At 51.5% G+C, this 23,012-nt stretch overlaps 1 protein-coding gene across 3 annotated transcripts in view; it reads left to right on the top strand.

The window, feature by feature from the left end:
* The window catches only part of ZZEF1 (zinc finger ZZ-type and EF-hand domain containing 1), a 103,676-nt gene extending 80,952 nt beyond the window's left edge, over positions 1-22,724 (top strand). For all 3 annotated transcript variants that reach the window (XM_030296080.1, XM_030296079.1, XM_030296078.1), the window contains exons 43-55: positions 2,992-3,185; positions 5,059-5,178; positions 6,731-6,922; positions 7,692-7,792; positions 8,901-9,036; positions 9,139-9,498; positions 11,314-11,457; positions 11,958-12,126; positions 12,495-12,593; positions 12,995-13,160; positions 17,854-18,007; positions 18,598-18,669; positions 20,344-22,724. In XM_030296080.1, coding sequence (XP_030151940.1) covers positions 2,992-3,185; positions 5,059-5,178; positions 6,731-6,922; positions 7,692-7,792; positions 8,901-9,036; positions 9,139-9,498; positions 11,314-11,457; positions 11,958-12,126; positions 12,495-12,593; positions 12,995-13,160; positions 17,854-18,007; positions 18,598-18,669; positions 20,344-20,424 — 1,988 coding nt within the window. In that variant the 3' untranslated portion in view covers positions 20,425-22,724. The remainder of the gene's footprint in view (positions 1-2,991; positions 3,186-5,058; positions 5,179-6,730; positions 6,923-7,691; positions 7,793-8,900; positions 9,037-9,138; positions 9,499-11,313; positions 11,458-11,957; positions 12,127-12,494; positions 12,594-12,994; positions 13,161-17,853; positions 18,008-18,597; positions 18,670-20,343) is intronic.
* Positions 22,725-23,012: the final 288 nt, after the last annotated feature.

Genomic DNA, 23,012 nt, shown 5'->3' with positions numbered 1-23,012 from the left:
AATATTTTCTGTTTATCTTATGAGTGTTTATTTATGGATTGTTTAGGAACTTATTGTTGAATTTACAAATATTTGGGGGATAGTCCAGAAATCTTTGGTACTGATTTCAAGTTTAATTCTCCTGGCATCAGCGAACATACTTTGAGTTATTTCAGTCCTGTTAAGATTATTGAAACTTGTTTTACGGTCCTGAATTTGATCTGTTTTGAATCAGGTTCCATGTGCACTTGAAGAGAAACCTATGCTGTTCTGTAGACGTCTTTTTTTTTTTTTTTTTTTTTTAATTTTTTTTTCAACGTTTATTTATTTTTGGGACAGAGAGAGACAGAGCATGAACGGGGGAGGGGCAGAGAGAGAGAGGGAGACACAGAATCGGAAACAGGCTCCAGGCTCTGAGCCATCAGCCCAGAGCCTGACACGGGGCTCGAACTCACGGACCGCGAGATCGTGACCTGGCTGAAGTCGGACGCTTAACCGACTGCGCCACCCAGGCGCCCCTGTAGACGTCTTTTTTAAGTGAAGTTAGTTGATAATGTTGTTCAAGCTTTCCGTGCTCTTACTGATTTTCTGTCTGTTCTAATGATTACTGAGAGGAATGTTAAGGTCTCCAACTGTAATTGTGTATATGTCTGTTTCTCAATTCAGTACGAAATGTCCCTTTTTTTGAAAAATTTTTTAATGTTTATCTTATTTTTGAAGGGGAGAGAGACAGAGCGTGAGCAGGAGAGGGGCAGAGAGAGAGGGAGACACAGAATCTGAAGCAGGCTTCAGGCTCTGAGCTGTCAGCATAGAGCCCGATGTGGGGCTCGAACCCACGAGCCATGGAGCCAAAGTTAGAACTTAACTGGCTAAGCCACCCAGGTGCCCCATGAAATGTCCCCTTTTCATCTCTAATATTCCTTGTTCAGAAATTGACTTTAATGTTGATGTAGCCTCTCTAGCTTTTGTTTTATTCAAAACATTTGCATGGTGTGTATGTCCCATTCTCACACTTAACCTGCCTGTGTCTTTACATTTAGTGGGTTTCTTGTAGATAGCATGTAGTAGAATTTTCTTTTTAATACACTGACAGTCTCTGCTTTTTAATTGGGATGTTTAGATGATTTACATTTAATGTAGTTATCAAGATGATTGAGTTTAAATCTACTATTTTCTTGATTGTTTTATATTTGTCTCATTTGTTGTTCCTTTTTTTCCCCCCCACTTCTCTGCCTTATTTTGGATTGAGGGTTTTTGTTTTTGTTTCTTAATGACTCCATCTTATTTTCAGAATTGGCTTTTAACTATCTCTTAATTTTTTCACTGGTTATTCCAGAGTTTGCTGTAGGTTACTTGCAGCACCTGGGTGGCTCAGTCAGTTAAGCATCTGACTTGAGCTTAGGTCATGATCTCATGAGATCGGTTCATGAGTTTGAGCCCCCCATTGAGCTCCCTGCTGTCAGCACTGAGCCTGCTTTGGATCTCTGTCCCCCCTCTCTCTGCTCCTCCCTCACTCGTGCCCTCTCTCTCTGTCTCTCTCTCTCTCTCTCTCTTTCTCTTTCTCTCAAAAATAAACATTAAAAAAAGTTGTTAATAAAATGAGAAAATAAGATCTTTTATATTTATTTACATATGCATTTACCATCTCCGGTGCTGTTCATTCCTTTGTGTAGGTTTGGGTGTCTATCTGGTATCATTTTTCTTTGGCCTGAAAACAACATTTCTTGAATGTCAGGTCTGCTGCTACAGAATTTTTGTTTTGGTTTGTCCTACCAAGCCAAAGAAATATTTATTTTGACTTTATCCTTGAGAGATAATTTTGCTGCATAAAAATTTCTAGGCTGAGAATTTTTTTTTAATACTTTGTAGTTATTGATCCATCGTCTTCTGTCTTGCATAGTTTTTGCCACAAAATCTATGGTGATACTTTGTTACTCTTCAAATATCTTTTCTCTAGGGCCGCTTTTAAGATTTTTCTCTTAATCACTGGTTTTTAGCATTTTGATTATAATGTGCCTTGACATGATTTTTTTTGTTTCTTCTGCCTGGGGATTTAATGAGCTCCTTGATCTGTGGATTTACAGTTTCCATCAAATTCAGAAAAATTTTAATCATTATGTCTTGAAATAATTGTTCCCACCCCACCCCACACCCCCAACTAGGATACTTCCACTCTCACTGGTGGGAAGACACAATATTCCCAGGTCTGTGTGACCTCCAAGAATTGTTCATCCTACAGCTTTTTGGTAGTTCTTTCATAGAACTGGGTGGTTTCCTATCTAGGAAGTTTGCTCTCGACTTCACGCAGATCATACTTCCAGAGACTCACGAGGAAGCTTCTGTGGCTTTTCTAGACAGGTCTCCCATACCCTCTCTGTCTCTGTGCCTCTCTCTTCTTCATGATATTCTGCCCCCAAAATTCTGGCTACCTTGACTTTCCTGAACTCTGACCTCTTTCTCATCAGTTCATTGAGACTGCGGGACTCTGCTTGGATTTCCAGCGTCTGTTCTGCAGCCTGTAAATTGTCTCCAGAAAGCCAGGCTGTTGGAAGACTCCCCTGGTTTATGTCTCTTCTATCAGGGATCATAGTCCTTTACTGCTTGTTGCCTCGTGTCTGCAAACCATTGTCTGTGATTTTTTTTTTTTACATTTTGGTTGTTTAAGATAGGAGAGTAAATTCAGCCTGTCTTAGTTTGTCTGGGAGTGGAAGTCCCTTCTGTGTACTATATTAAGTTCCTTTAACACTTTTGGAGACAGCCTGTGTGTGCACAGTAGTAGGAACGTAAATTGTTTCTCCCAGTTGCTCGATGGATAGGTGGCCCAGTGCCATTTTTGTGCTCACCTGCAAGCAGCCTTAATTACGACGGCTAAATTGAAGCCAGGGAGATTATGTTCTGGGGCCCGCTGCTCTTACTTCAGTAAAGGCGTGTTACTAGGGAAGAGACCTCGCTGCAGGAAGCACTGACCAGACTCTTGTGCCTTTTCTCTTCCTGCCTGACATCACCCTCCAGTGAAGGACTACCAGCTGCTCCAGAAAGGACAGGAATGCAACGACTGTCAGGCCCAGCTGAGCCAGTACTCCCAGCACTTTGCCTTTATCGCCAGTCACCTCCTGCAAACCAGCATGGAGAGCCATTGTCCTGAGGCAGTGGAGGCAACTTGGGTCCTGTCCCTGGCCCTCAAAGGACTGTATAAGACACTGAAGGTAATGGTGAGCTCCCATTTGCTAATGAGTCTGGCTGTGATTTAACATCTGCGGGGCGTTTACATCAAGGAAATGCCATCTGATTTTGATAGATGGTTAACCTAGGATCTTGATTATTTTTAGGAATGTATGGGGTCTTGCAAAAGGATAACTCAAAGGGAAAAACAGGTTTTTCCCAGTAGTTGGTTCTTTGTATTTTTTCAGTACTGTTTTCCCAGAACCAGGTATTTGCCTAATGAGCACATAACCTTTGAAAATGGGAAGAAACTAGACCAAAATGTTTCTCTCTTTGAACCACAGCTCCTCCAGCCCATCAGAGGACAGGAGGAAGGGGAGAGGACCAGCATCCTACGGGACTTTGAGTGATAGGCTTGGTGGTTGGGGTGGAAGGAGGGAGACATGTGAGGATATTACCCCTGGGTGGTAACAGGGGTACAGATGAGAAGCCTTGACTTGTAGGGAACATGGTTCTTCTGTTCTGCCACTTGAGGGGCCTGACAGGGGGAAGGAGCGTTTTGGGGACCCTACCTCCCCACAAAAATAGCCGTGAAAGAAGGGTTTCATTTTAAAAGTTTGTGAGTGCCTGGACTTGGGCGGAATTGCCCAGGGGACCACAGAAGGACCCAGCAGCCCAGGGAGCCAGCACTGAGGGGCTTCCAGCTCCAGCCCAGCCCTGAGTGCTTGTAGGGAGGGACGGAGGCCATGCATGATGTTTGTTGACTCCACGGCATTTATCATGGTCTGAAAGAAAGAAGAAACTTCCTGAAGGCAAAGACCATTTCTTTTTTTTTTTTTAATTTTTTTTTTTTTTCAAATTTTATTTATTTTTGGGACAGAGAGAGACAGAGCATGAACGGGGGAGGGGCAGAGAGAGAGGGAGACACAGAATCGGAAACAGCCATCAGCCCAGAGCCCAACGCGGGGCTCGAACTCACGGACCGCGAGATCGTGACCTGGCTGAAGTCGGACGCTTAACCAACTGCGCCACCCAGGCGCCCCTCTTTTTTTTTTTTTTTAATGTTTATTTAGTTTTGAGAGAGAGAGAGAGAGAGACATTGTGAGTTGGGGAGGGGCAGAGAGTGGGAGACACAGAATCCGAGCTGTCAGCACAGAGCCCGCCCGACACAGGGCTCGAACTCACAGACTGTGAGATCATGACCTGAGCCGAAGTTGGACGCTTAACCGACTGTGCCATCCAGGTGCCCCAAGGCATAGACCATTTCTGTCTCTGATTCCCAGTTTTCACAAGTACTGTTGAGCACTGAGAGCCATGTAGCACTGAACTTGAGAAAAGGTGGAGTTTACAGCCCAGCCTGCGAGACAGACAACACGGAGCCTGCAAGGAAAAGTACCACGAGTCAGAGCAAGCCTTTCTGCGGAGGCGAAATTCGCGGTGGTAGAGAGGGAGTCTGGGCAGAGTGATGTGTGCAGGGGGAGCTGCAGACGCCAGGCCCAGGAACAGGTGTGGTCGTCAACAGAAGCAGCGCCTCCAGGCCTTCAGGGTCGTGCCCGAGAGGGAAGCGAGACCAGAGAAACAGGCAGAGACTCCACGGTGCCCCGTCTGCCCTGACTGCCACGGGTCGGGACTTCAATTTTCGTCTGAAGACACTGGGAAGCTTTGGGAAGGCAGAGCGCAGGAGAGGGCCGTGAAGCCCCTGCCCTCAGCATGGGACGTGGCACACGGCGTGTCCTGGGCTTCAGAAGTGCTTGTGGAGGGTGCACTGGGGACAGAGCGGACAGACTCTGGTTAGGGCTGAGGTTCAGAGTCTCATCCTTCCTGCCAATTCTGGAATCTTCCTGACACGGTGGGCTCTGAGATAGGCGGTCCCCTCCCCACACCAGCTGCAGGTCACCCCTTCCTTCTGTGTGGCAGGCTCACGGTTTCGAAGAGACCCATGCGACCTTCCTTCAGACGGATTTGCTGAAGCTGCTGGTGAAAAAGTGCAGCAAAGGAACTGGTTTCAGTAAGACGTGGCTCCTCCGGGATCTAGAGGTAAGGGGTGGGCGTGCCTCCCGCCACCACCGCCACCTGGTGCAGGTGCGGGCTGCCCACCCGCGAGTGAAGACGGGGCTAGCCCAGCGCGTGCTCATTCTGTACTGTGGTTGGACCACGTCTTCCGTTTGTGTCCCTGTTGGAAACGGGGACTGTGACACCTGCCCTCCGTGTCAGGGAGGACGAGTTTGATGTCTGTTCAGAGAACACTGGAGAAGTATTCTATGGAAACATGCGGTTGGCCCTTTATCATGGTGATAAAGTGTTTCCTTGGATCATTATTTCCCTTTAAAGTCCCTTTGAGCTAAAATCAGTTTCTGAGTTTGCCCTTGGTTATGTTTATTTTATGTAGGATTTAGTCAATGATTTTCATCTGATTACTATTCCTTGTAGGCCTTAGGTTTTTCTTAGTGGAATTACTGTGGTTCTCTATGGAGTTTCTGGACCAACTGCTTCAGGTCCAAGACGAGCTGCTGCTGTGTGGGAGCTGGTCAGCCACCCGTCTCCATCACACAGGCCTGAGCATGAGGACACAGCTCTCAGGTCCCACGAGAGGGTTTGCTTCGGTTGCAGGAAAATGTGCCAAAGCATAGTAATGGGGAATATCTGGAGAGCATCTGGGCTCTCAATCTGAGGAAACATTTTAAATTAAAAAAAATTTTTTTAATGTTTATTTATTTTTGAGAGAGAGAGAGTGGGGGAGACGCACAATCGGAAGCAGGCTCCAGGCTCTGAGCCGTCAGCACAGAGCCCGACGCGGGGCTCGAACTTACGAACTGTGAGATCATGACCTGAGCTGCAGTCGGAGGCTTAACCAACTGAGCCACCCAGGCGCCCCTAAAATTTTCTTATTCTTCAAATAATAGAACCACATTGCAGAAAATTCGAACTATAGGAAAGGAAGAAAAACTTTCAAATTTCACCTCACACACAGCTCCTGTTAATATTTTATGTATGTCCTTATTCTAGTGGTTTTCTTTTTTTTTAATTCTTTTTTTAACATGAAATTTATTGTCAGATTGGTTTCCCTAGTTGTTTTCTTCTGCATCCGTGTTACATGTACAGCCTCAAATGCAGGGTGTGCGTGCAGTGGCCACTCCCTCGGTCACTAGACAGTTTTCCATGTTTAATGGCTGTAAGTGAAACACGAAGGCAGGTTCCAGCCTCATTGACCATAACATAAGTGTAACTTCTTGCACATTTTATGTTATTCCTAAGGCGAGTTATTGGCTGGGTTAAAGGCAGTAGACGTTTTTATAGCTCTTTACCATTCAGCAAAATGAGTTCCAAATACCAATCTGCATCGTTAGCAGCAAAGTTAATAAACACAAAGGTCCCTCATAGTTTTAGTTATTAGCATTTCTTTGATTACAGGTACAACTGAACTCGTTTTCATGTTTTTCTTTTTGTACTCGTTTCACATTCTTTTTGTGAATCCGTACATCTTTTCAGGAGGTCAGATGTTTTCCACCCTTTGAGGGTTAAAGATGTGTGTGACATTCCCACCCACTGAACCCCCACACCACCGCCCTGCCTGGTTTTCTGCCCACAGATTTTGTCCATCATGCTGTACTCCTCAAAGAAGGAGATCCACACCTCGGTCGAGCACACGGGCCCGGAACCGGATGAGCGAGGGGATCAAGGGGAGGACGCAGAAGGCGTGGTCAGCAGCCCTGGAGAGCAGGAGCAGAGGAAGCTAGATCCTCTGGAAAGCCTGGATGAGCCCACCAGAATATGTTTCTTGGTGAGTTCTGGGGCCGTGGTGTGGACGGTGGAGGGGCTCCACAGGATGGATTCCTTTTGGCTCGCACCCGGCTTTTGCCTCTGTGCGAAAATGCCTGTGTCTGACGTGCTGGGAGATCACTTCCTGAAGACTCAGTTGGAATTGTGTAGAGTCGGTCCGGAAGGATGGAGAAGCCCTTAGCACAGTAGTTCTTAAGCCTTTTGAGCCTAAAAGCTTTAGATCTTCTCTCCCGTGAAATACACATGTGCAGTCGTGCTCATGGTCTGCAGCCCGTCCATTGTGTCTCCCCGTGGCTTCTGAGACGCGCGCTCTCACAGTCCCTGGGGAGGCGCTCTTCCTCGGATCAGTGGCCGCAGGAAGAGCACACGGGTATGGGCTGGAGGTCAGGAAAGCAAGTTTAGTGTTCTCGGAAACCAAAAGGAAGTATAGCCTTGGACTTCCGGTGCCAGCGGTCAGACGGGGGTACGAGGCGGCTGGAGAGAAGCCGGCAGTGATGCGGTGGCGATGGCAGCTCTCAACCGTTAGCACTGCCTTTGGGGGCCTGGTATTTCTTTTGGCGTTTCCACGCTTTATGTTTTCCTTTGAATTTATAATAGCTGGTTCCACGGTCCATAGTTTAGAGTTTATAATTTTGTTTGCTTTAAGTGACCACACAATATCCTGAAATTATAACCTGTGGTAACTCTAGAAAGAGTTATTTTCTCCCTTTTGCGTTCAGGTGATCCGCGATGTGCGGAAGCACTTTTAAATTGTCTCTCTTCCTCTGCAGATGGCACACGACGCCCTCAATGCCCCTCTGCACGTTCTCCGGGCCATATACGAGCTGCAGATGAAGAGGACCGATTCTTTCTTCCTGGAGGTTCAGAAGAGGTGAGGACCCTGCCAGCAACACGTGGGTAAAGACTCCCGGGAGGCCACGACGTGGAGCTGGCCCGTGGTTCTTCGTGAGCGATGTGAGAGCTGACTGCCGCACGCCCGCGTCATCTGAGTGGCGGTCGTGTCCCTCGCGGGGGTGCCAGTTGACGCCGACGCCAAGGTTCCTTTCCTACGTCGTCCTGGGGCAAACAGCGCAAAGCAGGGCCTTCTAGCCAGAGTGTCGTTTGCTTGTTCACCGCGGCACATTATTTTCATGGCGTTCCCCCAAGGATTCTCATAGAATTTATAATGCTCCCTTTCTCTTGCCGGGAAGTTCAGGGCCGGTTCTTGGGCCCAACTCCCACATGTGTGTGCAGCTAATCTCCCCCTCTGTCCCTCATATCCTGGTTTCGACTTCCTGTTCTAACTTTCTTCTGCGTTTTCATCCCGTATTTCTATTTTCCCGTACGTATTTCTTACGTATCGCCTCGAGTCCTTTGTGAAATGAAGCAGGGCACTGCTGGAACTAAGAGACCCAGAAATACCGGGTCAAGGAAGTTAGAGTTTGTTTTTCCTCTCGTGGACTGTCCAGGGTGGGTGGGCAGCTCTGCTCCTTGGAGTGGCCCTGTGCCACCAGATGGCTCACCCGTGCGTGCCACCTCTGTTCCGGCCCGGGGGGAGGGGGAATCATAGAGAGAGGAGTGCGTCCTCACCCCGGCCGCTGGAGGGTGGGCTCTGGAAGCGGCCCGCATTACCTCGCTGGCCTCCCGTGGGCGCAAGCCCGGCTGCACCGCCGCATCTAGCTGCGGAAGGGGCTGGGCACCACATCGCCGGCTGGGGGGCTGTGTATCTTGCTACAACGTTGGGGAACTTTGTTCCTAGGCTCCAGGGAGCGTGGATCCTGAGGGACGCCTTGCATTCTCTGCCGCAAGCGTGTACGTGCACGTCTGCGTGCATGAGTGAATGAGCGCGCTGAACTGGTGTCGCAGACTCGGGGGTGTGATGATGTAATTGCAGAGTCCCAGGAAGACACCTCCCGTCAGTGTCCCTGACAAGTTCCACTGCCGGCTGAACTCTTCCCTTTCGGTACCTTTGTGCCCATCCTCGTGCCCCTTCTCCGCAGGTTTGATGGGGATGAGCTCACCACGGACGAAAGGATCCGGACCCTGGCTCAGAGGTGGCAGCCCAGTAGGAGTTTGAGACTGGACGAGCAGAGCGCCAAGGCCGTGGACACAGACATGATTATCTTACCGTGTCTGGTACGTTGCCTCCACCTTGGAGACGAAAGGTCGGCCCCTGGCCCCGCACCCCAGCCAGTTGGGAGGGGCCGGCTGCCGTAACAGTGGTCTTTGGGTTTGCAGTCGCGGCCCGCACGCTGTGACCTGGCCACTGCCGAGTCCAACCCCGTGACCCAGAAGCTGATCTCCAGCACGGAAGGCGAACTGCAGCAGAGCTATGCCCAGCAGCGCCGGAGCAAGAGTGCTGCCCTCCTGCACAAGGAGTTGGGCTGCAAGAGCAGGAGGGCCGTCCGCGAGTACCTTTTCCGCGTGAATGAGGCCACGGCTGTCCTGTATGCCCGCCACGTGCTGGCGTCCTTGCTCGCTGAGTGGCCTGGGCACGTGCCCGTGAGCGAGGAGACCCTGGAGCTGAGCGGCCCGGCCCACATGACCTACATTTTGGATATGTTCATGCAGCTGGAAGAAAAGCATCAGTGGGAGAAGGTGATTGTTTACTGGGTCAGGCTGGGTCCTCGCCCTCATTGCGCCTCCTCTGCGCCCCCACGTTTGAACATGCTTCCTCCGGATGCAGCGGAGGCTGGCCGTGGGCACGGCTGGGCTCTCGCAAGTCCCGGCCCAGAGCGGAGGTCACAGCCTTGGCAGACTTGGTGTGCAGAGAGCGCTCGGCCCGCCGATCCCGTGGAGCCTGACTCTGCACGCTCCCCGGCCCATCTCTTCTCGTGGCGCCAGGTCCAGAGGACAGGGTGAATTACGGCCCCCGGTGTGTTCCGTGGTACAGGACGCCTCTGGGGTGGTTTGCGTCTTGTTCCTGGAACGTTGGCCCCGGGACACTCGCACCTGCTGCAGTGTAACCCGCAAGAGTTCTGTCGTGAGGAAGTGCAGCCAGGGACTTGTCCGAGGCCCCCGGCCTCTGGGGGGCAGGTGTGGGGTCTGCATCCTCACCCCACACTCTGGTTCTCAGTTTCCAGGCCTCTGATTCTGTTCTTATTCTTTGATTTGAATTGATTTGATTTTTTTTTATGTTTATCAAATTTTGAGAAAGAGAGCATGAGCAGGGGAGGGGCAGAGAGAGAGGGAGACACAATCCAAAGCAGGCTCCAGGCTTGGAGCTGTCGGCAAAGAGCCTGACGTGGGGCTGGAACTCACGAACTGTGAGATCATGATCTGAACCAAAACCAAGAGCCAGATGCTTAACCGACTGAGCCACCCCAGCACCCCATTCTTTTCTTTCTTTTTTTTTTTTTTTTTCTTTTTAACGTTCATTGACTTTTAAGAGAGAGAGAGACAAAGCATGAGCAGGGGAGGGGCAGAGAGAGAGGGAGACACAGAACCCGAAACAGGCTCCAGGCTCCGAGCTGTCGGCACAGAGCCCGACGTGGGGCTCAAACCCACGAACCGTGAGATCGTGACCCGAGCTGAACGAAGTCAGGCACTTAACCACTGGAGCCCCCCCCCCCCCCCCCAGCACCCCTGGTTCTGTGTTTATTCTTAAGTGAAATCTTTAGCTTTGTCTCGAGAGTAGTGTTGGGGTAGCAAGGCTTCCCAGGGTGCACATACGTGAGGAGCCTTGTCGCAGAGCTGGCCTGGCCTGGGTGGCGGGAGCTGTGGGCACCACCTCCGGCCGAGCGGGATGGTTTTGTCACCACCTTACCAGATTCCAAGTGCACAACTCTTGAGTCACATTTACTGCCGCCTTCTTCATCCCTGTCCCCTTGGCGCCCACATACATCATGTACCCTCACCCACACACATGCACGACCTACGCGAGGACTCCTCAGGACGTGAGTTCATCCTCTTCTCCTTAATTTGCCTGTCAAAGAACACCACCAGTCTGTAAGTCCTGGATCTGTCCCCAGCCACACGGCCTTGGAGGTGCGGGCGGCTCTGCTGTAGCTGCACCTCTCATCTGCGAGTGGCAGAGGGGAACGCGGCCTTCCCCACCCTCACCCCGAGGAGCCCCCAGCCCCTCACCCCCTCGGCATGTGGCCTGTTGTGCTGTAATTGTCTGTCCGCATCCCTCCCCTGCTGGTCTCAGGACTCTTCAGGGCCCGGGACCACCCCTGATAGGTTCTGCTGGCTCTCTCAGAGCTCCCAGAAGTGGTGTTTTCCAGAAGGAAAACCAGCATCCCAGTGTACAGGAAGTCCCCCCTCTCCCCGCCCCCCTGCCGTGAGAGGCGGCTGGTGAGGTCAGCCTCTGCGGTGACGCCAGCCCCTCTGGACAGGCCTTGGGTTGAACCGGGCTCCTCCTCCTTCCTGCCACCGGCAGGCCCTGACGCTCGCTGCTTCATGTCCCGCCAGATCCTGCAGAAGGTACTCCAGGGCTGCCGAGGGAGCATGCTGGGGACCATGGCCCTGGCTGCCTGCCAGTTCATGGAGGAGCCTGGGATGGAAGTGCAAGTGAGGGAATCCAAACACCCGTATAACAATAACACCAACTTTGAGGTACGCTCCAAGACGTGTGGCCGGCAGGACCCACGAGGGGTGCTGAGAAGCTCACCAGTGCCCAGAGCGGCTCCCCGCCCCCCACCCCTGCCAAGTCCCAGCCAAGAAAGGGCCTCCTCGGTCCCAAAGCCAGGGAGTCTTTACCACCCAGTCTTTTTTCCTGGTGACCTGGTTTTAATGGAAAAAGTGGGCGCCCAGGCCTGGGGTGGGGGGTGGGGGTTCAGTTTCCCTGCAGCTAGCTCCTTGCAGGGAATCCTTGGCATCTTTCGGAAGTGCATCTGAGTATGGGCCTGGGTTCAGCCCTCGCTGCACCATCTCGATGACGTGGCCACACCTCGGAGACCCCTGTCCTTCGGTTTAATTCACGTGTGCATGTTCCTGTCCCGCCAGACCGAGGGCCGGGGAGGGCAGGGCTGACATTTAACCGTCTCACATTTGCAGGATGTGGCATGAGGCAAGCCCTCAGGAGTGACAGAGGTGTCTTTCTGTCCCCTCCCCAGGATAAGGTCCACATCCCTGGTGCAATCTACCTCTCAATCAAATTCGACGCGCAGTGCAGCACAGAGGAGGGCTGTGACGAGCTGGCCATGTCCAGCAGCAGTGACTTCCAGCAGGATCGACACACTTTCAGTGGGTCTCAGCAGAAATGGAAGGATTTTGAGCTTCCAGGTAATAAATACTTGGTCATACGGACTCTTACCATGAAGTATTTAAACTCAATAATGAGGAGCGCCCGGGTGGCTCGGTCGGTTAGATGTCCGACTTCAGTTCGGGTCATGATCTCACAGTTCATGGACTCAAGCCCTGCGTCGGGCTCTGTGCTGACAGCTCGGAGCCTGGAGCCTGCTTCGGATTCTGTGTCTCCCTCTCTCTGTGCCCCTCTCCTGCTCATACTCTGTCTCTCAAAGACAAACAAACAAACAAACAAACTCAATAGCGAGAGAAGGGACGTGGAGGGATGTCACGTGGGGCTTAGTCTGTTGCCATTCTCTGTTGCTGTGGTGTCCTGACCTGTTTCTGGTTCTTGTGTGACCCAGGAGATACCCTGTATTATCGCTTCACCTCTGACATGAGCAACACGGAGTGGGGCTACAAATTCACTGTGACGGCTGGACACCTCGGGCGATTCCAGACAGGTGTGTGCCCTGGTCTTTCTGTGTGTAGGATGTCCCTGCCAGGGACGCTCGGGGGAGGGGTAGGTGCCATTATGTCACGGATCTTTGTTAAAGTCAAAGCAGGTACTTTAATACCAGCACACGGTCGCTGTGATGTGCTGTGGTGGTTGGCTGTACTCTTGCATGGACGGGTAGAAGAGGCACCTGTGGCACCTACAAAAGACACGTCTTCTCTTGGAATTTGCAGGGCAGTTAGCGAAAGGGAGGAGCTAAAAATGTTGGTCCTATGTTGCTTTTATAAAAGGCAACATTTAAATAACTGTAGTTACTTTCTCATATTTGTTAAACACAAGAGTTAATAATACAAGAGTAAATACAAGAGTTAATAACTAAAATATCGGTGTTTTGTGGTTGTGGGCCAGGGTTCGAGATTTTGAAGCAGATGTTGTCAGAAGAAAGAGTTGTGCCACACCTCCCACTGGCCCAGATTTGGGAATGGCTGGTGGGTGTGGCTTGTCGCCAGACTGGCCATCAGCGATTGAAAGCCATTCACCTGCTTCTGAGGATCGTCCGCTGCTGCACCCACAGGTGAGCCGCTCTCCGTATGTGAGTCCTTCGCAGGGAGTTTGTGAACAACTGTGAATATCTCCTCCCACTCTGGCTTGCCGTTTCTCTGTACTGGAGTCTGATGAAAAGAAGTTTCTAATTTTGACATCTTGCCGTTCATCAATCGTGTTTTATGGTAGTGCTTTTGTTGTCCTGTTTAGGCGGTTTCCGCCTCACTCCACCTTGGGGTGGTGAAGGTGCTTCCCGTGTTCTAGAAGCTTTTGTTATTTTTTCTTTCACTCCTAGCTGTACGCTCCACACGGAATGACTTCTGCGCAGGACGTGAAGTGCAGGGGGTCAGGGTTAATTATTCGAATGTGAGTCTCCACCTGACCCCAAAGACCACCTTGTCCCTCACCTCACTCCAGCACCCTGTTGGTCACAAAGGAGGTGTCTGTACAGATGCGTCTGTGTCCGGTCTCTGCTGCTCCAACGCTCTTTACGGTTCTCCTGGTGCCAGTAGCACGCTGTCTCGACTGTCGTTGCTTTCTAATGAATTCGCGTATCTAGTCGTAGAAATCCTTTGCTCCTCAGCTTCCAGGCCGTCTTGTCTATCTTTGACTCTGCATATCTAGATGCATCTTAGAATTGGTTTGTTTCTCTTTTTTTCCCAGCTTGGTGAGGTGTAATTGACAAAGTTGTAACATATTTACAGGCCAGAGGGGATTTCTTGTGTGTCCGTGTTGTACAAGGGCCCCCACCAAGTTCCTTAACACACCCAGCACCTCGTGTTACCTTTGTTGTGTGTGACAGCAGTTACGTGCGCCTCTCTACGATCCAGTGTGGTACGCCGTCATCTCCTGTAGTCACCGTGTCATTCATTAGATCCTCAGACCTTACTTGCCTTGCAGCTGAAAGCTTGTCCCTTTGACCAGCCTCTCTGTTTCCCACACCCACAGCCTCCAGCAAGTACCGTTCTACCCTCTGTGTCTGTGAGTTTGACTGTTTCTTTGTGTGGTTTTGGTTTCCACAGGCGAGTGAGGTCATCCAGGGTTTGTCTCTCTCTGGCTTATTTCACTCGGCACAGTGCCCTCCAGGTCTCCCTTCTTTCTCATGACTTGCCTTCTCGCACATACTCCGCTGTGCCTATATGCACCACGTTTGCTTTCTCCACTCCTCCATCCATAGGACACTTAGCTTGTTTCCGTGCCTTGACCATTGTGAATAACGGTGCAATGAACATTCGAGTGCAGGTATTGTTTTGAGATAACAATTGCATTTCCTTTGGATATAAACCCAGTAGTAGGATTACTGGATCATACTGTGGTTCTGTTTTGAATTACTTGAGAAAGCTCCATACTGTGTCCACAGTGGCTGCACCAGTTTGCGTTCCCACCAGCAGTGCACGAGGGCTTCCCTTTCTCCACATCCTCGCTGGCACCTGTTACCTCCCGTCTTTTGGATACTAGCCACCCTAACGCATGTGAGGTGACAGTGTGGTTTTGACGTGAATTCCCCGACGCCGAGTGATGTTGAGCATCTTTTCTTGTTAGCCATATGGATGTCTTCTTTGGGAAAATATCTGTTCAGGTCCTTTGACCATTTTTAGTTGGGTTATGCGGGGTTTTCTGAAATGGAGCTGCATGAGTTCATTGTGTATTTTGGGTATTAAGTCCTTACCGGATATGTGATTTACCACTGTTTTCCCCCATTCCGTGGATGCCTTTTCATTTGTTGATGGTCCTCTTTACTGTGCAGAAGCCTTTTGTTTTGATGTCGTTCCTTCCACTCGTTTATTCTTGCTTTTGGCGTCCACTCCAATGGCAAGGAGTTTACCTGTATGTGTTCTTGTAGGAGTTTTATAGTTGGTGGTCTTACATTCAAGTCTTTAATCTATTTTGAGTTAATTTTTGTGCATAGTGTGACAGAGGGATGCAGTCTCATGCTTTTGCGTGCGGCTTGTGTCAGGTTTTCCCGACACATTTGTTGAGGTGACTGACCTTTCCTCGTTGCATATTCTTGGCGTCTTTGTCAATTAATTGGGTGTCTACGTGTGGGTTTATTTCTCAGCTCTCTGTTCTGTTCATCGATCTTTGTGTCTTCTTTTATTCCAATACCATACTGTGTTGATCGCCGTAGCTCTGTATCGCAGTTTGGAATTGGGATGTGCGAGGCTTCTAGTTTTGTTCTTTCTCAAGATTGACTTGGTTGTTTGGGGTCTTTTGTAGTTCCTTGTGGATTTTAGGATTGTTTTTCCTATTTCTGTGAAAATGCCATTGGGATTTTGATAGGGACTACATGGAATCTGTATATTGCTTCCGGCTGTATTTTAACAGTATCCTTCTGGTCCTTGAACAAGGAACAGCCTTTCCACTTGGTTGCGTCTTCAGTTTTTTTCATCAGTGTTTTATAGTTTTCGGTGTACAGATTGTTGATCTCCTTTGTGAAAATGTATGTCTGAGTATTTTACTCTATTTTATCCTGTTGTAAATGGGATTACTTGTTTATTTCTCTTTCTGATAGCTCGTCATTAAGCATATAGAAATGCAGGTGGGGGTTCCTGGGTGGCTCAGTCAGTTGAGTGTCCGACTTTTGATCTGAGCTCCGGTCATGATCTCAGGGTCATGAGTTCAAGCCCCACGCTGGACTCCCCGCTGGGTGTGAAACCTAGTTTTAAAAAAAGAGGAGAGGCAGCTGGTTTTTCTGTATTGATTTTGTGCCCTACGACTTCACTGGATTTATGAGTTCTAACTGTTTTTCTGTGGCGTCTTTGGTGTTTTCTGTAGAGAATGTCATCTGCAAACAGAGACATTTCTGTCTTCTTTTCCAGTGTAGATGCCTTTTATTTCGTCTTCTTGCCTAACTGCTCTGGCTAGAAATTCTAGTACCTTGTCGTGTTCCTTATCCGCTTGTGTATTTTCTGTTCACACACATATGCACATACCCCCTCTCACCTGATGGGGTTTGGGTGGACTTCAGGGCACTGAACCCTCTATGTTGATTCCTCTTCTCTGCGATCCTCCAGTGCTCAGGTCTGAGTGATGTTTCTATGTAGAGGATTGCTATTAAATTAGATTTATCTAATGTTTTTGATGATACTGTAATTGGTGTTGTAGAATTCTTTTTCTTCATTGTTTCTGCTCATATATAATTCACTTTTGTGTATTTTCCTTGTATCCAGTGACAGTGCTCTGTTGCTTAACTTGGAGAGCTCACGTGTCGCTATTCAGAGCACAGTCACGTCATCTACAAAGAACCGGTTTTCGTTCCTCCTCTCGGTCCTTAGAAATTTTTTTTTTCCTTTTTGCACTAGCCGTGACCTCCCCAGAGTACTGAGTAGAAGTGGAGGTTAAAGACCCGCTGTCTTGTTCCTCACCTCAGAGGGCAGGTGTTGGCGATGTGTCCCTCACGCGCACGGTGTCAGTGCGCCTCTCTAGCAGTTTCCAGGCACACAGACGCAGGATGCCGCCAGAGTGGAGAGATGATATTCGAGATAGCACGCCATCTTCTGGTGTAATATGGAGCTGTTATTTAAAAAACAAAGGGCTCTCCGAGTCAGGGAGAGAAAAGGATGGCACGTTGAGTCCGTCTGCGCGCAGGCAGGCAGAGAGAAGGCCAGCCGTGGTTGCCATTAGCGCCGTGTCCTCGTGTGCGACAAAGGCCCCTTAGCCCACAGGGGCTCCGTTCTGTCCTGTTGAGAGCAGCCTGCAGTGAGAACCACGTGGTGGTTGAGGGATGGGCATGAAACTGTCTTCAGACGGGCGGGTCCTTCCCTGCTGCACCTGCTGCGCCTCTGCGGTTTGCCGACCTTCCTCAGTCCGGACAGGCCGGGCAGAGGGGAAAGGCGGCCCCAGGGGAGGGGTGGCTGCCAGTGGCCGGATGAGCCACGGATGAGCCACGTAGGAGCGCTTTCCTGAAAGCTCAGCTGTAGAGCTGTCTCTTTAAATCGAGCCAAGTTTTCCTGGTGCTCTAGGAAGACTCGCTCTTCTGGGAGAAAATGATGGGCTCCAAGAGTAAATGCGCAGAATACTTCGTACAGTCATACATGAAAGAGAAAGAGCAAAATTTAGGATTATAAATATATAAAGTCATGTCGTAAGGCTCAGAATATCATTTCCTGACTTTTCTTCTCGTAAGGACGTTGAACTGGAAACACAGCACGTCCTCCCTCAGAGTGAAACACGCAGTGAGTCTCCACGGAGGCCGATCCAGTGGAAAAGGGTTCTGCTCTACTGGGAAAGGGTTCTGGCCCGAGCGACCTCACAACCATATTTCTTGTGTTTCGTGAGCCTAAGATTATTATAGTGGCTTTCGTTGCCTTTTAACTGCCTCTTTTTTTCTGATTGTTAAAGCAACAAGTGTTGCAGAACATCTAGAAAACGGACAGAGACAACAACTGATAACATTTTTGATATATTTGTTCACTGTTGTGTTTAATACAGTTACACGATACCATATCTGCAGTTTTATGCCTCCTTTTTTCCACGTAACATTTATCTCGAGATTTTTCCACGAGGTTCTTCCTAACCGTTTAGAGGCATGCCGCTGATGTACAGGCCTGGGCGTCGGGGTCTCCTGCATCCTTGGAGTCCTGTTCTGAAGTTTAGGTTCTGCCCCTTTCCCTAGTTGCCACTGGTGGATATTTTTGGCCATCTGGGGGGACAGTGATGACTTTACTGGGTGTGGGGGGAGTCTGTCAGCTGGCGTCTGTCTCACGTCTCACCCCCTCCCGCAGCGACCTCTGTGACCTGACGCTGCTAAAGCCCCTGTGGCAGCTCTTCACGCACATGGAGTACAGCCTGTTCGAGGACGTGACACAGCCTGGCATCCTCCTCCCCCTGCACCGCGCCCTCACGGAGCTCTTCCTCGTCACCGAGAACCGCGCCCAGGTGAGCGGTGAGGGTCCTGCTGGAGCTCCCCCGCTGCCCGGGCTGAGGGCCGAGCCTGGGTCTGGGTCTGGGTCACGGCAGACCTGCGCAGGGGGCAGGCGTGGCCTGAAGTACGCGTCCTCACCTCTGCCCGGCCCCCCCGGAATGCTGTTTTGTCGGGCCTAAAGCCACAGGGGAAAAACTGCCCCGGGTCAGTGCTTGACAGTAGTGAGTTCTGGAAAATAAAATGGCGGGTTTTTCCTTCTTCCCCCTCCTTCTTCCCACGAGCGTAGTAGGCTCATCGAACGTGTGAGATGAGAAGGTCTTTCCCAGTTCTTTAGCTTACCCCTCATTTTCTACGTGAGGAAACCGACCGGAGCACCCTGTGGATGAGTCGGGGCAGAGGGCTCCCCGCTCCCGCTACCCCCCCCCCCTTCCAGAACTGGGCACCTGGCTGCTCCCGGTCCAGCTCCTCCCATGGCTCTCGAGCGAGGTAGTGCCGTGAGGTGCCCGCGGAACCAGGAGCGATCACCCGTGCGGGACTCCGTGGTGGTGGGAGGGTGTCCCCTGGGCGGCGGTCCCCTCCAGCCACAGCCACGCTCTCTCTGCAGGAGCTGGGGTTGCTGCAGGAGTACCTGCTGGCCTTAACCACCGACGACCACCTTCTCCGCTGCGCGGCACAGGTATGCCTCCCCTCCCCCCCCCCCCACCCAAGCTGGCCGCTGCTGCCTCCCTGTGGCCAGATGGCCCCATTGCCATGGACAGAACCCCCCTGGGGTTCACCCGGGGCTCTTTCCCAACCCCCTCGCATCCTTCCAGTGTCTGAGGAGGGAGCTGAGCCGCTTACTCGGTGTCATTCATATCCAACCGTGGGCTTGGAACACGCTAGCGAGAATTTGTGTCTTTGAAACCAAAACAACCAATGCCTTAAATTGACAGTTTGCCTGAAGTTTCCCTAGAGTTAGATTTCAGTTTTTTCCCTGGTAGGAGAACCCCTGACAGTTTGGTCCCAGGATGCCTTTCCACTTTTCAGTTATTGAGGGTCCCAAAGAGCTTTCATTTGTGTGTTGCACATATCGATAGATACCATTAGAGATTAGGTTTTAAACTTAGAAATTAAAACACTTAAGCATTTAATTATCACTTTAAGAAATAGTAAACTTACTCTGTGTTAACATGAGTAACACATTCTCTGCAAAACAGCTGTATGTTCCCAAACAAAACCATCCTTGAGGAGGCGGCTGTCGTCCACGCCCGCCAGACCTGCGTCCTGCTGCTGCAGCTGTGCTGTCCTGCACCGGCCTCTGGGAAACTCCCCACATGCTCCAGAGCGTGAGGGTGGCAAGGCACATAATGTCTTAGCATCACCACGCGGAGCCCGGAAAGGGTCTCGGGAACCCCCAGGCACAGGCGCATGTTGAGAACCTTAGACCCGCAGACCCCTTGAATATCACAGAGCATGTGGTCCAACCCTACAGTGGACACAGGGGGACACTAAGGCCTAGAGAAGCGGGAGGTTTGCCCAGGGTCACGCTTGAGTGGCTGTCCAGCCCGAGCCCTGCACTCTGTTCCTGCAAGTCTGCTCGGTGAGCACACGGTCCTCTCACAGGAAAGGGTCCTGCCTGCGGAGAAGCAGGAAGCCCCCATCCACTTGGGGCGTCTGTACAAATTCTCCTGAGACCCGTAGGCACAGTAGAACCTCCCTCCCCTCCTAACAGGTGCCTGCCCCCACCGCCCCCAGTACCCCCGCTCTTGCGACACGCAGCGAAAATTTGAGATTTGACCATATGGCACCGAGCGCTCCATATATTCCTGTGGGCTCTTCCCTCTCACCTGCCCCTGTGCCCAGTGTCACCCTCGTCCTGACCCTCCCCACAGCGCATCACCGTGCTGGACCAGGGCTCTGCCTCGTCCTCCCCCAGCCGCCTTCCGCTCCTGCTGCACGGAGCCCGCACCACGGCCTCCGCCTGGCTCTGGGGCGTCCTCCTTCCCAGCAAGGACCCTTCCTACACTGTGGCCCAGCCCTGGCTGTCTGTTTCTTCCCTTCCGCACCTTTGTGCTCCTCCCTTTCCCTAAAGAGCTTGCCCAGACACCCCGTGGCAGCATCTTGCACCGGCCCCTCGTACAGGGCAGCGATGCTCTTTCTACCCTATGTGTGGAGCTTCCGTGCGGTTGAGAGAATTTTTCTCTCTCTCCTCTAGACTGGTGCTCCGGGTGAGGGGAACCACATTTGCTTGTGTCTCCCTTGTCCCAGCCCCACCCCCAGTGCTCAGCTGAGGCTCTTGTTCAGTCCACAGAAAACGAGTGAGCAGTTGAATGGTTCTCGACATTGGCAGTGACCCTTTCTCCCTCCACAGGCTCTGCAGAACATCGCTGCTATCAGCCTGGCCATCAACTACCCAAACAAGGCAACCCGCCTCTGGAATGTCAAGTGTTAGCCCTTGGTATGGTGTGCATGGACCTAGCTGATATGTCCACACGGGTTTTAGAGCAGACGTCTAAACTCATTCAGGGAAATGCCCATGCTGTAGCGTCCGGCCCCCCTTGAGCTCCCCCTTTGCTCCGAGTAAGTAGAATGCCAAGTAGTCACGCCTCCAAGAACTTGCCACGTCACAAGCTAGACACCTGCACACGCCATAGCATATGAGAATGAGTATGAATAACTCAGCATTATTCGGGAGGGCAGGCAGGGGCCCTTGAGAAGGTTGTTCAGAGACCAGCCTGGAAAGGGTTCTGTCTCCGTCGAGCCAGAGCCGGCGGCTGAACGCGGCGTCTGCCCGGAGCTGCGTCCCTCAGCAAGACCTCCGGCAGCGGTGGCCTGGCCTGGGAGCTCTCCCTTTGCTCTTGCTTCTTGAGACTGGATGGTCCAAACCAAAGCTGATGAGAGCTCATCCTGGCTGCCACCTGGCCCCCGAGCACCCACGCAGCTGCCCCGCAGAAGTCATCGGTGACAACAAGTGCCCTTGGAAACGGCCAGCGGGCCTCCCACGTGCATCGCTCGTGCACCGGTCCCAGCACATCTGCGTTGAGTTGTTTCAACTTATTCCAGTTTCCACCTCACATTTTTAGAGCAGAACAACATGACTCCCTTGAAAGGCCCCACGGGAGGCCTGGCAGAACGGTCACGCGGGGGGACACACTGTGGAAGCAACAAGTTGAGGAATTCTCTTTAGCTTCTGTACTTAAGTACTTGAAGTGTTATCAGATGAGATCTTATTTTAGAAGTAAAAACAACACAAAACAAAACAAAAAAAGACAAAAAACCAAATAAACAAAAGACACATGATTTTATTTCTTCTCCGTGGTCATGGGCAGCCCAACGTGTCCGCCCCAGGGCCCCACCTGCTTCTTCGGCTGTCATTTGGCTGTGAGTGCGCCAGGTCTCGCGAATGCTGTTTTCCATTTTTCTTCTTATGATTGCGGTCTTGCCCTGAAGTGCCGACGATTCTCTTTCCAAAGCCATGCTTTGGAGCGTGAGGGCAGGGTGGGTACCTGGGCTGCGCGCAAGGCTCGGTGAAGAGCGCTTGGGGCCGCTGCCGTTTCAGGGCGGGCGTCCTGGCCTGAGCACGGCCTGCTGCGCGGGGCCCGGGGAAGGCCGAGGGGAGCAGGTCAGTGCTCCCGTGGCCTCTGAAGCCCCCTTCGCAGGGTCTGCGGGGTCTGGGGTGGAGGGGCCCGAGAGTGCAGGTCCCTCGAGTGTCTTCCTGCAGAAGCACTTTTGCCTTCTTGGTCAGGAGGCCGAGGGGCAGCAACCTCGTGCAGCCTCAGAGTTGGATTCTCACTCAAGCCCCATGCTACACGTTGAGCCAGCGTGTGGGGGACAGTTCAAAGGAGATGCAAACCGAGGGGCCCGTCCTGAAACTTGGTGACGTCAGGCCTGGGGCCCCGGGCTCGGTCTGGTCCCCCATGGTGTCGGGATGCAAGCTCCGGGCACTGCGGCTTGGAGGAAACTGTCCTCAGCTTTCAGAGAAGGCCCCACGCTCCCTACCACCCAGGCCCAGGCCGGTCTCAGTGCAGAGGGGGGCCTGGAAGATGGACGAGACGGTGTGCTCGCCGCTTCGCCTCGCTGCCACCCACAGCCCTCGTGCCCCAGACCGACTGACCAAAGCAGGACAGATGGCGGGGCGGGTTCACACCTCCTGGTGTGGTCACTGCCAACCGTGTTCCCCATCCTGCTGGGAGGCCCAACTGTGAGTAAATGCCGGCCCCCGCACTGCCGCTGTCTCACGCCGCCCTTGCCGTTCTGGCCTCTCTGACTTTGCACGGAGTGAACCCGGGTTCTGCTTCGCACACAGCCGCTGCTCTCCCCCGCTCAGCCCGCCCCACCCACCTGGGCCCCTGGTCCCCACCGGCCCGCAGTGTCTGGAAGAACGGACACCACCGAGACCAGCCTGCCTTGATCCTTCTTGGAGGCAGAACTTCCAGGCAGGAGATAAAACTGGCAGGAATAAAGGTGTCGTGGAAACATGTGCCTGATTTATAAAGAGATTCTGACCCAAATCCTATATATTGTACAGACACTGTTCCTAAGGGGAGGAGTGACTTATTTTCATCATTGTTTTTAATTTGTTTTCTTACGGGTTTACGATTTTGAATTTTTTCTTATTTGTTTGAAAGAAAGAATTTTGATTATATCAAGCTGAGTGATTTCAGCCTGTAAAAAGGATGTTGAGTTGTGGGTAAAATATGCAAATGAAGAGAAATATATTGTACAAATTCTATATAAAAAAGTGCAACTGTGTGTGGGGTTTTTCTTCCTTCTGTCTTTCTTGTGAGGATCATACTTGCAGCTTCTGCCCAGCCCAAAGGGATGGAATTGCTGGAATCTCAAGGACTTGTGGTTGACAGGAACCAAAGGTGTGAGACACGAGCCCGCTGCCCCAATCTAAGCGGGGACGCGGAGACTCCGAGCGCAGTGAAGCGAGGCTCTAATCAACGTTCTTACAAGAGCGGGCGTCTGACGGCGCACTCGGAGCGGTTCCAGCAGACCATTTATCTCCTAGCTGAAGTCCCTCCCCTGCTTCCTCAT

The sequence above is a fragment of the Lynx canadensis genome, chromosome E1 (assembly GCF_007474595.2).
Source record: "Lynx canadensis isolate LIC74 chromosome E1, mLynCan4.pri.v2, whole genome shotgun sequence".
Lineage (NCBI taxonomy): Eukaryota > Metazoa > Chordata > Mammalia > Carnivora > Felidae > Lynx > Lynx canadensis.
Note: the sequence above shows the minus strand (reverse complement) of the source record. Positions and strands in the feature narration are given on the sequence as shown.